General features: G+C 57.4%; 1 protein-coding gene and 1 long non-coding RNA gene across 9 annotated transcripts in view; one reads left to right on the forward strand and one right to left on the reverse strand.

Annotated features, from left to right (window-relative positions):
* The window catches only part of TRIOBP (TRIO and F-actin binding protein), a 71,765-nt gene that overhangs the window by 34,962 nt on the left and 20,302 nt on the right, over positions 1-16,501 (forward strand). For 4 of the 7 annotated variants that reach the window (XM_067698011.1, XM_067698010.1, XM_067698013.1 and 1 more), the window contains 6 exons: positions 613-690; positions 2,893-3,030; positions 12,354-12,410; positions 15,009-15,077; positions 15,200-15,289; positions 15,681-15,790. In XM_067698011.1, the coding sequence (XP_067554112.1) occupies positions 613-690; positions 2,893-3,030; positions 12,354-12,410; positions 15,009-15,077; positions 15,200-15,289; positions 15,681-15,790 (542 nt within the window). Of the gene's footprint in view, positions 1-612; positions 691-2,892; positions 3,031-7,207; positions 7,406-12,353; positions 12,411-15,008; positions 15,078-15,199; positions 15,290-15,680; positions 15,791-16,501 lie in introns of those variants that run through there. The other 3 variants (XM_067698015.1, XM_067698017.1, XM_067698012.1) reach the window with 2 other exon arrangements.
* On the reverse strand, positions 1,367-7,000 carry LOC137202443 (uncharacterized). 2 transcript variants are annotated; one of them, XR_010932619.1, is made up of 3 exons: positions 6,954-7,000; positions 5,979-6,061; positions 1,367-3,055 (listed from the first exon to the last, which is right to left on the reverse strand). It is a non-coding gene; the product is annotated as an uncharacterized lncRNA (long non-coding RNA). The 2 variants fall into 2 exon arrangements; XR_010932618.1 differs by lacking the exon at positions 1,367-3,055 and having other exon boundaries at positions 4,447-6,061.

A 16,501-nucleotide genomic window follows, 5' to 3' on the forward strand; every position in this document is an offset into this window, starting at 1 on the left:
GGGTGGTGAATGAATGTTGGAAGGATGGGTAGATGGATGAATGGATGTTGGATGGATTGAGGAAGGATACGTGGATATAGTTTTTTTTAAATTAATTTATTTATTTTTGGCTGTGTTGGGTCTTCGTTGCTGTGCGTGGGCTTTCTCTAGTTGCGGTGAGTGGGGGCTACTCTTGGTGGCGGTGAGCAGGCTTCTCATTGGGGTGGCTTCTCTTGTTGCGGAGCACGGGCTGTAGGCGCACGGGCTCAGTAGTTGTGGCTCACGGGCTTAGTTGCTCCACGGCACGTGGGATCTTCCCGGACTAGGGACCGAACCCACGTCCCCTGCATTGGCAGGTGGATTCTTAACCATGGTGCCACCAGGGAAGTCCCGTGGATACAGGATGGATGAATAGATGATGAATAAATTGAGGATGGATGTATTGGGATAATGGATGTTGACTAGATGAGTGGGTGGATGACATAGGATGGATTCTGGATGGTTGGATGGATACATGGGTCTATTGATGTTAGATTCTAGATGGATGTTAGATGGATGGATGACGAATGGATGCATAAGAAGTTGGAACCTGGGGAATAATCTGACCTAAGCTGTGTTCTTTCTTACCTCCAGTTCCAATCCAAGGAGCCTGAGGAGTCAGAAGGAAGCAGAGGCCAAGACTCACTGACTGACCAGAAGCAGGCAGACTCGGTAGTTGGGTCATGGGTGTGGGCACAGAGGGAGGGGAAGGGAAGGGAAATCAGGTTGGAGGTGCGCTGAGGCCCTCAGATCAGCTCTGGGGTCATCCAGACCAAGGCTGGCTCTGCCATGGGGACATCGAGAAGAGGGGCTCCACCGCATCTGGGTGGGTGGACAGTCCTAGGGTCAGAAGCCTAGGGCTCTGCTTTCAACTTGCTAGGATGCCCTGAAAGGTCGCTGCCCTTCCCTGGGCAAATGGCAGTTTGGCCCTGATGGTCTCTGAAGGCAATGTCCTCCTGATTCTGGAGGGTTGGCCAGGCTGGGAGAAAGGGTAGAGCTTCCAGGAGCTGGAGCCAGAGAAGCACTGAAGAGGGCCAAGGAGGTACAGAAGTCAGCTGGGCCTGGAGGAGCTCCAGGGTCCTGGGGCGGGAGAGATGTGTGCAAGGGGTGGGACCCGCCGAGGCCGCTCTGAGGCCTGGCTGCAGCTGGAGCACATGCTCTGCCCCGCCCCTCCCCACAGACCTGCCAAACAGACTGTTCTCATCACCCGCAGCCTCCAGAGAGGTGAGGTCAGAGCTGAGGGCCTGGGGCAGCGGGGGGCGAGGAGAACACCAGGCGGTTTGAGGCTGTGCTTTTCTAATCCTGCTGTTGTTCTGCTGTTCCCCATGCCGCTTCCTGAGAAGCTGGGTGTGATGGGGGTGGGGGGCGGGGGGGTGTCTGTCTGGCAGTCTGGAGCCCCCAAGTCTGGCCCTGCCGCTAGTCAGAGCTGGAGGGAGCCTGCCCAGCCCCTGACTGTGCAGATGAGGAAAGGAGGGGTAGGCAGTCATCTCAGATCACATAGCTGTCGGTGGTCGGGCTCAAATTAGGACCTAGGGCTCAGGATCTCCTACCCAGAGCTCTCTCTGCTACCTCCAACGCCGCTTCCTGGCTCTGCCCTGATTGCCTGCGTGGCCTCGCATAGTAGAAGCAGCATTCTAACTGCTTGGTGGGCCAGTCTTCCCATCTGTGAAATGGGAGGGGACGGGGACTGGTCACCAAAGGCACTTCCAGCTCTCACAGGGACTCCGGCAACTTTGCTCTTCCTCTTTCTGGGTTATTTCTTCATACTTCCTGGGGCCAGAGTTTTGTGAACAAAGAGGAAACAGCAATACAGGTGTCCCCCTCTAGTCTCCATGAAATTGGCCTGCCCCAGCAACCCAGAAAACCTCTCAATCCCCCCCCGCCCCGAGGAAGCCTGGACTGGACAGAATTGATAACTGCCTCACTCATTCATCCACATACCCTTCGTGAGCACCTTGTGTACGCCTGGGTGTGGGCCAGGGCGACATGAAGCACCAGCAAGGAGCCCACGGTCTAGTGGTCAGGGCTGTGATGGCGATGAGGTGCAGGGTGGAGGCAGGCCTTCCCCCCAAAGCCCCCTCAAGGAGCCCACGGTCTAGTGGTCAGGGCTGTGATGGCGATGAGGTGCAGGGTGGAGGCAGGCCTTCCCCCCAAAGCCCTGGATCTGTGCTTTGATGCTTCATGTCCCACGTCCAGAGAATCCCTGGATTCTGAAGAGTTGGGACACCTGGGCTCTGCCCTGCCTCTGCCAGTAACTTGTTGTGTGACTTTGGGCAAATGCCTCTTCTTCACTGGGGCCTCAGTTTCCCCAACAAGGATGACTCCAAAGAGGGTGCACTGGGGACTCTGCCGGGTGTGTGGCTGTGGAAGTCTGTGACTCATTCCCTTCACAAAGGGGAGGAGAGCAGGCAGATGGAGGACTCAGGATTAGGGGGCCCTTGAGTGACCCCTTGGCTCCAGAGGGTTGTTGCCTTGGGGAAGAGGAGCCCAGAGTTTCTCCATCTTTAGATATTTCAAGAGGAGCTGGAAATATGTAGCTATGTGTTAAACTACATGATTATTTAACACTGGAACCTAATGCAAAATAATCTGAAAACCTTATGCGGGCTGAATACACATCTGTGGTCCGCACTGCCCTCCCGCCGGCCACCTGGGGTCTGACCTGAGGGTGGAGAAGTGCACATCCCCAAGGGCGCTGAGCCCCAGGAGCCCTGTCAACCAATACCATGCGGTGTGAACACGTGGCAGTCCACCTCGGCAGTTCTGGGAGAGGAGAAAGATGGCAACCCTGGGCCTTTGAGGTGGGCATGGCAGCATGGGCAGGGGAGGCTGTCGTCAGGGACATGGGGGCCAACACTGGACCCTGTTTGACAGGCAGACAAGAGGCCAGCGGAGGGCAAGGCTGAGAGCCCACTCAAGGGCCGACTGGTGACCTCATGGCGGATGCCCGGGGACCGTCCCACGCTGTTCAATCCGTTCCTGCTGTCTCTGGGGGTCCTCAGGTGGCAAAGGGTAGGCTGGCTCCAGTGGGGTGGGGCTGGGGTGAGGGTGGGGAGAGCGGGGGAAGGGAGGGAGGAGGCTGGTGTCAGTCAAAGAAAAGCCAGTAGGGGCTCAGATTGAGAGATGTGGAGGCCCCATGTGAGGAAGGAGAGCTGGAAGCAGAGCCCAGAGCTTCCGTGGTCTCTGCAGTGAGGGGGACGTCCCACCTGCCGGACCAGGCTGGGGCTGTTTTCAGCTTTCAGGGTGAGGGGTGATGGAATAATCCACCCAGCTGAAAGCTCCCAATCAGCAAATAGGCCAAGGGGAGCCAGGCTGGGAGCAAGGGGGAGAGGGAGGGAGGGCCTGCGAGGGGCTCTGGGATTGCAAAGTGTGTCTCAGACCTGGGTCTGAGCCAGTTGCACAAACATCTGGCATTACGTAACCCATTCCCTGCCCAGAGAGGGCTGTAAACACTCAGGCCTCTGGTTGGTGGTTTTCTCAAGGGCGGGGAGGGGAGGCAGCTGTGACTTGTGCTCTCCTGCCCCCTTCACGGTGGGAGGGAAGAGGCCTGGCCATCTCCAGGAGCCACAGCCTGGCTCATGGGGTCTCTTCTCTCAGTGACAGGCTGACTCTCATACTCTCATCAGCTTGGGGTCTAGCTCTAGGCTGAGAGCCTGTATACCCATTCTACAGATGAAGGGACCGGGACTCAGAGAGGTGAGGTAGACTTGCCCGAGGTTGCACAGCTATGGTTTAGAGCAGCGTTCGCCAACCTTTTTGGCACCAGGGATCGGTTTCGTGGAAGACAATTTTTCCATGGACAGGCGGTGGGGGGGATGGTTCAGGCGGTAATGTAAGCGATGGGGAGCGATGGGGAGCGACGGGGGAGTGGCAGATGAAGCTTCGCTCCTTTGCCCGCCACTCACCTCCTGCTGTGCGGCCCAGTTCCTAACAGGCCAAGGACCAGTACCAGTCCACAGCCTGGGGGCTGGGGACCCCTGGTTTAGAGGAACTGGCCTCTTGCTGATTTTCCTCATTCCTAGATGAGAGAATGGCAGCAGCCAAACTCACCAAGCCTCAGTTGCAACATCTGTCTAATGGGGAAAAAAAAATCTATGGAGATGATCAGGGCTGCAGGGAAGGCTCAGGGAAATCAGGATGCACAGAGGTGTGATGGGGTGGGGTACGGGGTAGGGAGGCGTCCAAACACTAGCTTCTCCATCCACTTCTTAATTTCCTCGCTGCTGCTCTTTGGGGGTTAAGGCACAAGGGTAACCAGGCAAACGTGGTTATCTGGGCAGAGTGGTATCTTCAAGCCATGGGCGGGAATTACCTTATCAACCTCACTAAGGGTCACTAACACACAGCAGTTCTGGCAGGAGGGGGCAGGTAAGTTTTTGGCTGGAGAGAAGGGGGAGAGAAATGGGGAAATGGACTCTGGGATGATGATGATGGTGATGATGGCCAGCATTTATTGTGCACCTACTATGTGCTCAGCTCTGTGTTCAGTGCGTGGCACATCTGATTGCATTGAATCCTCACCACTAGGCATACTAGGTACAGTTCATATTGTCCATTTCATAGATGAGGGAATGAAACTCACTTGTTCCAGGTCACACAATGGGGGAGAGCTAAGATTTGAACCCTGCTCTGGCCGACTTCAGAGCCCACCCCCCCACCTCTGTGCATCCGTATCTCCCTGAGTCCTCCTTGCAGCCCTGAGAGTCTCTGCAGATTTTCTCCATTGGACAGATGTGGCAACTGAGGTTCAATGAATTTGCAGCTATTCTCTCACCTGGGAATGAGGAAAATCAGGAGCTGAGAGATGGAACTGCTAGTGGAACCACCCAGACAGTTACTTAAAGCAGCTTCACACATCTCTTGGGCTGGACAGTGAAATCAGTCCAAGGTCAAGAGCTAGGAAGCCTGGGCTTGAGTTCTGTCTCTGCCCCTAACTTGTGTGACTTTGGGCCATCGTCTCCCTTCTCTGAGCCTCACACTGTTATCTTCAATAGAGTAACGCTTTGAGACTGGATAACCCCAAGGTTTGGTGGCTCTGTTTAATAAGTCAATCCTGGGTCCCTGAAGCCGTGCCATCTCTGTCTTACTGGGGCAAGTTGCAATGAGGCAGTCATTCCTTCATTTGTGCATTCATTCACTCGACCAATGTTTACTAAGGACCTAATGTGGGCTGAGGCCCTAGGCTTACCATGATATAGACAAAAACCACTCTGTTCCTGCCCACAAGGAGCTCACAGTTTGTGAGGACACGGACATATAATTGATTAGAACACTGTGTGGTCATCACTTGAGTTGGGGAGTGTACAGATGCAGGGAGCTCTGGGCAGGGAGTTCACGCAGGCAGCCCTGGGAAAGGAGCTTCTAAGTCTGTGCTGGGGGCACTCTGGCTTCCTTTGGGCTGAGACTTGAAGGGTAAGGAGGAATTTTCCAGGCAAACAAACATGTGGAGGGAGGGAAGGGAGAGAGTGAATGTGCGTGTGTTGGGGCATAAGAGGACAGGAAGGGAAGTGTTCCAGGCATGGCACAGCACAACATGTGCAGTTAGGGAGGTACAGAGGACCTGGCTTATTCTGGGACTTCCCAGCGTTGTGTAGCCCTAGCACGTGAAATGTGTGTGTCTAATGATAGAGGACAGCAGGCAGGGGCCAGATGATAATGGACATGACTGCGGGCACAAAGATGTGTGTATCAACAGTGGAGAAGTGTTGAAGAACTTTGAGCAGGGGAGTGTTCTCATCACTGTGTTGAGGGTACTAGAAGGGAGTCCCAGAGGCCAGGAAACCAGCAAGGAGGCTGGTACTGCCAGGTGTCCACGCCACTGCGGTAGGGCATTGGTGGTAGCTGAGGTGTTCTGTTTGTCCATGCACTCTCCCAAGGACCAAATGCCTGAGTGAGGTACAGGGTAGTGTGGGAACACTCAGCACAGGGATGCCAGAAGGCCAGTGTCTAGGAGGACTTACCCTTGGTCTCATTCCTCAGGGTGGAGGAGAGAATTCCAATGGGAAATGCTGGGAAAACTTCAGCTCCCTGGGCCTCTGTTTATCTGTGAAATGCAGATAGTGATTATAATCATGAGAGCAATAATTTTCGAACCCCAAACTGAGATGGCAGAATCATTGAAGTGGTAATTATTCCAAGCTCCCCTGCGCCCCTACCTAAGGAGAGCTAACTAGGGATAAAGGGGTGGTTCTAGGTGCTTTACTTAAATTAACACTTAATACTTACAGTAGCCTGTGAGATAACAGCATTATCCCATTTTACAGAGGGTGAAGTTGAGGCACAGAGAGGTTAAGGACCTTGCTTAAGGTAATATAGGGTTTAAGTCACAATGCCCCATAAGCCACCTCATGCAGTTAGCAACAAATTCCACCACAGTACCTCCTCAGCTGCAGGCTTAGAGGAGATTCTGCAGGGCAAATGTACTCTTACAAACCACCAAGTGTTCTGGGAAAGTGAGAAACGGGTATAGCCCACACCCAAGAACCCAAAATGAGGTTCTTAAGGCGAGAAAGACCCCCGGTGAGGAGGGCACGTTTAGGAAAGGCCCTACCAATTCCAGAACTCACTTTGTGCTTAGATTACTTCCTAGGAATCCCTTCTCTTCTTACTGTGTGACCCTGGGCAAGTTGGCTCACCTCGCTGAGCCTCCGTTTTCTCATTAGTAAAATGGGGACAAGGATATCACCTGTCGGGTTTGTGGTAAGGTTGAAAGTCCATTACATGGGTAACGAACAAGGCTTGGCGTGTGGGACCCGCTGAATTGGTAGTAATGGGTGCTTTGCCCATGTCGCCATCAAACCGAGGCGCCGAGGCCTAATGGACCCATCGCTCCGTCCGGCGGCTGGCGTGGGTCGGGAAGCCGTTGCTGGACGACGAGGGTGCCACACCCGGCTGCCCCCACCCCGCACTCCCTAGCCGTGGCCCGACGGAGTCACCTGCACGTTAGGCCCTTCCTTCCTCCTAGCTTGCCCGCCGTCAGAGCTCGGCCCGCCCTCACTTCCCTCCGCCCCCATCCGCCCCCATCCGCCCGCCCCGACTGCCCCAGCTCACCCGTCCCGTCGCGGCAGACCCCGCCCCCGGGCCCCTCCCGCGCTCCTATTGGCCTACTCGCGGCCCCCGCCACTGTTTGTCTCGGCTTCCCCGCCGCCCATTGGCCCACCCGGATCCTCCCAGGAAGTTTGAAAAAAAAAAAAAAAGTTTTATGGGCGGATGGAAGGGGCTGGGGCAGCGCCGGGGAAGGGAAGGGCCGGACGAGCGGCGGCGGCCGGCCGAAAGGGGCGGCGGCGGCGGCGGCGGCGGCGGGATTCCCGCGCCGCTGAGCCCGGCCCGAGAGCCCTTTCCACCTTCCTGCCTCCTGCTCTCGCCGCCCCGGGGTGCCGCCATGACGGTGAGTGCCTCCCCGGGGGGCAGCCCCTCTGCGCCCCAGGTCCGGATGAGAGCAACGGCCAGAGCCAGAGCCGAGCCGCTCCCCTCCTGGGCAGCCCCCTCCTCACTTCTCGGAGGCGAGAGGAGGTCTCGGCCGGAAGACAGGGCGACCCCGGTGGCACGGGCCGGCCGTCCTGCCTCACCTTCCCCCGGCCTCCGCCTCACCTTTCTGGGCCAGAAGCCCGGGCAACCCCCGAGAAGATGGGAACTCTCGTTCCCAGGCACCACCCCCTCACTTTTGCGGGACCAATCACGGACAGATTCCGGGTGGCCTTTTCCCTTCTCCTTTCCAGCTCCCCCCTTGGTGAAAACCTGATCTGATCCTCCTAAGCTGCCAGATCCGTAGGGTCTCTCAGGGTTCTGGGCCACGGGAGGAGCGGAGATGGGCCTGGCCTGGATCTGGGTCTCGCCGGGGCCTGGAGAGAGGCGCTCCCTGGTTCGGATGGGTCGCGCTGATGTGGGCCTGGGAAGGCTGTACGCCTGTGTGGGCGCTGGCCGGAGGTTGGGTGGGTGAGAAGGGGCCGCCTCTTCCCATCCTGACCAGAGCCTGTCCTGGGACTTCTGAAGCAGCAGGATACCATGTTCTCTCGGGCTTGCCACTTCGAGCTTGCCACTTCGCAGCGGCGCTGGGACCTTGGGTGGGGCAGGCCCACTCTTGGGGGTGGGGAACACGATGGCAGGGATTTGTCTTTCTCTTGGGGATGAGCCCTACCCAAGCTCTCTCAATACATGCGCCTTATTTATCATATTGCACCTCATAGCTGAGTTCACCATTACCCCCATTTTACAGTCAGATAAACTGAGGCTTGGGGAGGGGCGTTGGTGAGTTGCCAGAGGTTACCCTGATTGTAAGGGAAGGAGTAGCCCTTTTCCACGTCACTCTGGCCCCTTGACTGTGATGTTCTGGAAGAGAGGGGCAGGACTGCTTTTGGTTTCTGGCAAGTGACTTAGGGAGGCTCTGACAGCCTGATGAGGAGGGTGGGGAGAGTTGAGCAGGGTGCTGTGTGCAGGGGCCCTGCCCCTGTGAGTGTGATGACCTGCTCACTGCCTGGACTTCCTCAGGCTCTGCACATCCTGCCACCTCTCTGCCGGCCCTTCCTGTTGTCAGCAGCCTCCCCTTCCCTGTCAGGGAGGAGTAGAGAGGGATGTGGGGGGAGGAGCTGAGTCAGTGTCTTGGCCGCCCGCCCCCGCCCCCCCAGCAGGCTAGTGGGGGGTGGTTTCATTGCTGACTGGGTGCCTGCCAGGCCCTGAACTGGGTGCTTTCACATTACCACATTGGAACCCTGAAGGTTGATGGTAACTCCCCATCTAACAGATGAGGACACTGAAGTGTAGAGAGGTGAAGTTACATGTGACACAGCTGGGCCCTGGCCGAGCCAGAGTTTGTAACCAGGTCTGTCTCAGTCTTCTCTCAGGATGAGATAAGAAATGTACACAGTTGCCTTTCCTGGGGAAGCACACACTGAACAAGGGTAAGGCTGCTAGAAGCAGCATGTGGAGGAAGACAGCACATCCCTGCTGATGGGAGGGGGCTTCCCGAGGGAGATGTCCTCCTGTGACTGTAGGACTTGGTCAGGTGGAGATGGGCTGGGGGAGGAGGGACAGTGTGGACAAAGGCTGGTGGCCATATTTGGGGAATTAAATGGTGAAAACGTAGAAAAGGGACTTGGGGAGGAGGCCTCAGAGGCCAGGAAGAGCAGCTTGGGCTTTGGTCAGGGGCACTGGGGAGCCATGAGAGGTTTCAGAGCGGAGGGGAGGCTCACAGTCACCTTTGACAGCGTTTACCGGATTCATCCTGGCCGCTTTCAGACCTGAGCCTGCTCCAGGCCGGGGTCCTTCCTGTTTCATCTTCATACCCTTTTCCTCTCTTCTGGCCCCATCTCCCCGACCTCAGGAATCTGAACGAGCAAGTGGCAAAGGTGCTGTGACTGGGTAAATGCTTAGAGGCTTCGGGAAGCCAGGCCTGGAGTCAGGATCTGCTCCACCTCCTTTTGCGCTAGCCGGGTGCAGCCTTGCCCCTGGAGCTTCATTCCCCAGCTGCTACCCGGCATCAAATTATATACCTGTGCGCTTGTTTATTGTCTGTTTCTGCCCTGAGTTTTCACCAGGGCAGGGGCCACATCTCTTGTTCACAGCTTATTTCCTGGCGTAGAACAGGGGCCTGGTTCCAAAGGAAAAAAAAAGAAAGAGAGAGAGAAAAAAAAAAGAAAGAAGAAGAAAGAAAGAAAGAAATTTTTATGAATGTTCCCTGAGTCCTCGGGTCTTGGGGCATGAACTCCCTGACTGAGTTGCTTCTAGTCTAGCCTGTGAGGGATAAGTAAATGGCTTCAAGACAATCACAGATGCAACAGAGGCCGTGGGAGGTCGCCTGGTGTGGTGTGTGGTGTGTACTGGGAAAGGGGCCTCTGCCGTGGCAATTAAGCCGGGTCTTAAGGCATGAGAAGGGGTTTGCCTGGTCGAAGGAGGAGGAGGCGGCGGCCTGGTATTTCAAGCAGAGGACACAGGCATGTGTGGAGGGCCCTACTAGTCCTGATGTGTTGGGCATCAGAGAGGATGTGTGATGACATAAACATGGGGCCCCCTAAGCAGTGGGGAGTCCAGGTTGAGGCTTTTGTGCCATCCTAAGGCAGCTGGACCTTGTTCTGAAGCCATCTGGAGCCATCCCTGGAGGTTTTAAGCGGCTTGTGACATTCGGCCTTTTGAATCGGGTCCCCTGCCAGAGTGTCCTTACAGGAGGCTGTGTCGATGGTCCAGGCCAGCGGGAGGCAGTGCTGACCTGTGGCCAAAGGAACGAGGGCCCACTGTGAGGACCTGTCAGTGCTCCGGAAAGGAAAAAGGAGAAAGGGAGCTTCCTTCGGGAGGAGGAATGGTGTCTGGGCCTGGGGGCCACGCGTGAAGGTGCAGGGGAGGCGATTTATGTTATCAGACCTTGTGACCCCTGGGGGGGTTCCAGGGTGACTTCAGGACCTCTCCTGCCAGCAGGTTTAAAAGCTCCTGTCCCCAAGGTCACTGCACCATCTCGTGCTTGATGCGGCACGTGTGTGGTGTGTGTGCTGGCGTCTCCATGTGTGGCCCATTCAGTTCTCTCACGGAACCGGCAGGAGGGCAGGGTCCTGCTATCATTAGCCACATCAGGCAGCCGGGCTCAGGGAGGGCATGTGACTTAGGCAGGTCACCGTGACCCCACTTCCCAGGCAGCCCTCAGGGTCCCAGCCTGTCATTCCTGCCCTTCCTCAGCCTCTGGAAGCCCACGGCTGATCTCCCAGCCCTGGCTCAGCTCAGTCCGATTGGCTGGGTTATCTGCTTGTCCTTTCCGGGGGCTCTCTTCGGGTCAGCACAGTGATGCCAGCTCCGTGGTCCATCCCAGAAGGCCTACCTTCTCATTCTCAGCGCCAGGAGGTGGAGGTGCGGACTGCCTCAGCAGCACAGGAATTTAGATCAGGGAGGTAGAGGAGGGTGGATGTTTCTTCAGCATGTTTCCCCTGGGGCCACGGGAGCGGTCTCCATCTGCATGTGGACCCAGGTGACTTGGTGGCCCTGAGCGTGGCTAACCGGTTTTCAGTCTTAGCTTAGAACCACGCTGAGCGGCTTCCGGCCCACGTGGGGAACAGGGTGGGGAAGGAGAGAGAGCAGACAGGGCATATGCAGCCTGGGGTTTCCCAGGTCTGGGCAGAGCCTGTGTCCCTTCCCTCAGACAGGTCTCCGGGCAGGGGCTGCGATGCAGGAGTTGGGCTGCCGGCCTGCCGAGATCCAGGGGCCCTGGTCCCAAGGCCATGGCTGGAGACGGCTCAGGATGTCCAGGCTGCTGGCCCAAGCCCCTCTCAGGTCTCTTCCTCCACCTGAGGAAGAGGAGAATGGGGCTCCCTGACAGGAAGGCGGGTCAGGGGAGGTGGCCAGGTCAGGTGGCTCCGGTTTCCAGGTTTCCAGCCGCCACCGCCATCGCCGCCTACCCCACTGAGCCATGCCACCCGCTCCCTCCATGCAACCGGACACCTTGGCCTGGTGAGGCTGTGATGCAGGTGCTGATAGGTGGGCTCAGAGCCATGGCAACAGGTGGCCGCCTCCTCCCTGCCTGCCAGCCTGGCCCGCCAGTGGGCACGAGCTGAACCTCTGCAGGCGGACCGGGACTTAGACGAGAGAGTGGTCTCCCCAGCAGGCAGGGAGGGTCTGTGGATAGGCCTGGCCAGAGAAAATGCCTGGATGAGCAGTTTCGTCATCTAGGGTTAGGTGGGGGACCTAGCTCACAGGCCCCTGTGGAACATGCTACAGCTGGGAGCCCCCAGACCCCGGGGCCGTGCCCCCCTGAGCAGCACCCGGCAGGTAGGGCTTGCTGGGACGGAGGTACCATCTCCCCGGCCCTTCCAGAGATCTAGGGGGGACCAGGAGGTCTCTGACCTCAGCCTGGGCCTGGCTCCATCTTTCAGGCTCTCCAGGAGATGAGGGAAGTGCAGGGCTGGTTGGACCCTGGGAGGGTTAGTGGGTTGGGAATGGGTAGGAGCGTTAAGGCATTGTCCTGCTGGGCCGCTTGGGCCTCATCAGCGAGAAGAACTGGACGGTTCGCTCAGCCCTGCTGATCTGGCCTGTCCTCTGAGCTCTCTAAGGGTCCCTTTTTACAGTCAGAGATCTCCTGCCCCCTGTCCCACTCTCAGGTGAGGAAGCTGGCTGGTGGGAAGGGAGCTCAGAGGTCTGTGGTGGGTGGCCAGTCACCCAGCCCACCTCTCAGAGATTGCCGGATGTTCGGGAAAGGGACCAAGGCTGCCTCAGTGGCTGGGGAGCCTGCCTGGATTTAGGGGGCTACCTGGGCCCTCAGCCCTCCCTCACTCGGGGGCAGGATGGGCAGCCCCCCTTCCTCCCCAGGCCCCTTTGGTTCTTGCTGGGCCTGACTCATCTGCCCCCTCCTCTCCCCATAGCCCGATCTGCTCAACTTCAAGAAGGGATGGATGTCAATCTTGGATGAACCTGGAGAGGTAGGAGGGCTGAGGCGGGGGTGGGGTGGGGGGTGGGAGGTGGGGTTGCTGCAGGGCCCAGGTGGCTGAGCTGCTTCCCTGGCCTGTCCGGCTTTCTAGAGACCCTGGCTTCAGGGTGGAGAGGGTACAGGGTGGGGGCCGGAGTGGGAGGCTTGAGGGTAGGATGTTTCTTGTCCTGTTGGAAAGAAGGCCTTGGGCTGTGGGGTGGGAGGGCAGAGGCTGCTAGTCATCTCAGCCTCTCGGAGCAGTCTGCAGTCTGTAAAGGTCACCAGGGATGGCGGCCTCCTGGTGCTTCACGCCCTGCACCCCATCCCCTCCTCTCACCAAGAGCCCCTCAGCCCTCCCACCTCTTGACGACCCTGGCTGGGTATCCAAGGGTCTGGGATGGAAGCGTTCACAGAGATCATCCAGCCTGAGACACGTACAGATTCCCAAAGACTCAGCTTTACAGCAGCTCCCCCCAACGCTGGGGGTGGGGCTCAGACCACATTTCTTGAAGTCTCACCAACCTGGGGCCCCATCGGGTGAGTCACAGCTTCCTCTGGCCTCGGTGGCCTCATCTGTGAAATGGACATACTGGATACTAATAGTTCTTTCCAGGGTGGATAACGGAGTCACAGAGATTAAGCATGTAAAGGGTCCCACACAGCCCCCAGTGCCTGATGGGCCTCAGCTGATAACCTTCCCTTTCTCTAACGTGTGCCTCTTTACAGCCAGAAGGGACAGTAGCCTTGCACCAACTCTACCCTTCTGGCTGCCAAGCTGAAGCTGGAGCTGGCCTCCTGCCCACCCAGCCTGAGAAGGGACATCTCCCCGCCCAGGTCCTGCATGCGCCTGCGGCTTGAGTCTGTGTGCAGCCCGCATGCCGGGGAGGGCATGGAGCCAAAGGGAATCTCATTGTGTTTCCTACCCACACGCTTTATTCCCTCCAGCCTACAGCCTTCGTACCCGCTGCCTGCTTGCCAGTCCTCTGGTGGCTGGGCTCCAGGCTCACACAAGGCTGGGCACCCTGCCAGTGACCCTTCCCGGCCTCCCCCACCCAGGGTCTCTGGAGGGCAGAGATTATGGGCTCCACCCAGAACTGGCCATTACTCATTCTCTTTCACAGGGTTTTGGAATGTCCGAGCTGGAAGGGCCCTGGGAGTTCAGCCAGCCCAACCCCTCAGTGCACAGACAGGAGACAGGCCCACAAGGGCTTTAATCTCTTCCGGGCCTAGCAGCACTTTGGGCAAACCCTGGCCTAGAACTCAGGGCACCTGAGGCCCATGCAGCTGCCATCTCAGGCAGTCACAGACTAGGCCTGGAGGGGCCAAAGAGATCAGTTGACACAGAACCCCTGCCCCACTTTACAGAGGGACAGTTGTCCTGAGCAGCAGCTCGGGCCATTCAGAAGAGCAGGGTGGTTCTAAGGCCAGCCTCTTAGAACGATCCCCAACAACCTAGTGCCTGACCCTATGCGCAGTGCCACGAGAGACGTTCCAGGGAGGGTTAGGCATTTCTAACTTCACTAGGAGGCTTAGGGTCTTATTAGCCCTACTTTATAAGTCAGAAAACTGAAGCTCAGAGAGGTCGAGACACTTGACTAAAGACACACAGCTAGCAAGGCATACAATAGTTGTAACCTTGGTCTCTTGGATGCTAAAATCATATTTGTTAGGGGAGGCAGTGTGGAAAGAAGTAGAAAGTATCATCCTGGCACATCCTTGAAAACTTACTGTCTTCTTGAGGAAAGAAAACGAAGTACTTGAAGTAATAAACAAGGGCTTAGTGATGTGGGAGAGCACCAGGAGGACATGCACTGACCCTGGCAGTGGGTGGACCTCGACTGGCCTTTCAGTGAACGGTCAGAAGCCCAGAGGTGGGCTGAGCTTGGCACTTTCATATCAGGCTGTTCTGATGCCCCCACCCCTCTCTTATGTGTCCTGCCAACCTAGTCCTGGTTGGAGCAGAGAGAAGCCCACATCATAAATGTAGAGATAATATATTCACATAGCTGAACACGCATGTAACCAGCACCCAGATCGAGAAACAGAATACGACCAGCACTCGGATGCTTCTCCCTGGGCACCCTTCCAGTCCTGCTCTCTGGTAGACTTGTCTTTGACCACTGGGGTGATTGATCTGGGGTCAGTGTACGGAAAAAGGTTTTTGAAGTTCTGGCCCCCGACTTGCTAGGCAAATGACCTTACACAGGTCATATCCCCTTCCTGGATTGCACTGGGTGGGATTTGCATGTAGGAGCCTTGGTGATCTTGGTGGAAAGTTATCAGGAAGCCTGTGGAAGTGTCAACAAATCAGAGAAGGGCCCCGAGAAAGAAAAGAAGGGTGTGGTTACTGAGGAAAAGCCGACCCATTTCACAGATGCTGTCCCCGCAGAGAGGAAATGGGGGGGCTTACTTCAAATGTGGATTTTGTGACTCTGCACTGTCCCCTGTCCCCCACCCCTCAGCAGAGCAGATGAGGGTGCCAGGCCCCTGCTGCAAACAGAACGGTTGACCTGGCAGCGCCCAGGATGCCCGCGGAATGGTGCACACACGCACGCACGCTGTCATTCCACACCCCCGCACCCCCTCCCTCACCACCATCTCTCCTTCACAGTGGAAGAAGCACTGGTTTGTGCTGACTGATTCAAGCCTCAAGTACTACAGGGATTCCACTGCTGAGGAGGTGAGACGATGAGATGGGAGGGCTCTCTCCCCCATCAGGTGCCGGGGGACACCTGGAAGGGGCTTGGGGGTCCCGGTAGGGTCACTGGAGTCCAGGGACCATCGTGAGCCCTCCTGCTGCAGGCAGATGAGCTGGACGGTGAGATCGATCTGCGCTGCTGCACGGACGTCACCGAGTATGCGGTGCAGCGCAACTATGGCTTCCAGATCCACGTGAGCCTGCGGGCGGCTGGGGGGCGGCATGCCTGGAGGGCCCCCCAGAGGAGGTGTCCGGGTGGGGCGTGGCCCAGCAGACTGGCTCCTATCACTCATTTACCTGGAGATCCTGTCCTCAGAGCCAGTCAGAAGCCCTGCTGTCAGCGCTGAGCATTTCTGGGGCGCATCCGGATATCGTTGGCAGGGCTATTCAGATGTTGGAGAGATCTTGGAGCCGATGGGGCTCTCCTGAGGCTAGTGGAGGGGAGGTTTTGCATGCTCTGCTCACCTCCAGGCTTAAGACCTTAGATACCCACCTGGGAGGGAAGGGCACCTCTTTGGAATCCATAGTGGGGAGGGAGCAAGGGGGCTGGCCAGGTGGCAACCTACCTGTGGGGTGGACTTACAGACCAAAGATGCTGTCTATACCTTGTCGGCCATGACCTCGGGCATCCGGAGGAACTGGATCGAGGCTCTGAGGAAGACTGTGCGTCCAACCTCAGCCCCAGATGTCACCAAGTACGTGCTGGGCTGGACCGGGGCCTGCGGGGAGGCACTTACCCCGCATCCCGAGTGGGTTTCCGGCACTCACCTGAGGGCCCTGTGGCTCTACCTGCTGGGCCTCAGTTTCTCCACCAGCAGAATAGGGAGAGGGAGAGGGCACGGGGTATCCGTGGCAGTCATCCAGAAATACGTTGAGGATTTGAGGTTTGCCTCTTGTCCCTCTCTATCTCCCCACATCTTGAAAAGGCGGGGAGAGGCCTTGGCTCTTTGGAGAAGATGCCGGTCAGTCACAGCCCCATGAGGTGGCTGATTGACTGTGTGCCGCAGGGGCTGCGTCTGAGCCTGTGTCAGGGAGAGGGGATGGCTACTTAGTCTGGGTGGGGAGCTCACTCCCTGTGGCGGTCACTGAGGGTAGAGGGGCAGGAGGACCGAGTGACCTGGTGGTAGAGCCCCACACAGGATAAACCCCAGATGCCCGTAGGGGCTGGGACTCTGGCTGCTGGGCAGTAGGAACGGAAGCATGGTATCGAGGGGTGCTGAGTGCGCGTCCACCTGCCTGGCCACACCCTGGCTGGTCAACCTTAGGCCAGTTGCCGTCTGGCCTGAGTTTCATGTTCCTCACGTGTCACACCGAGGTGTGTCATGCGAGGACGTGCATGGAGGCCCCTTGTAAACTCTCAGCTACCGTGCAGCTGGACTGTGATTTAGTATATAGGCTCCGCTGCT

This window comes from Pseudorca crassidens, chromosome 11 (assembly GCF_039906515.1).
Source record: "Pseudorca crassidens isolate mPseCra1 chromosome 11, mPseCra1.hap1, whole genome shotgun sequence".
Classification (NCBI taxonomy): Eukaryota; Metazoa; Chordata; class Mammalia; order Artiodactyla; family Delphinidae; genus Pseudorca; species Pseudorca crassidens.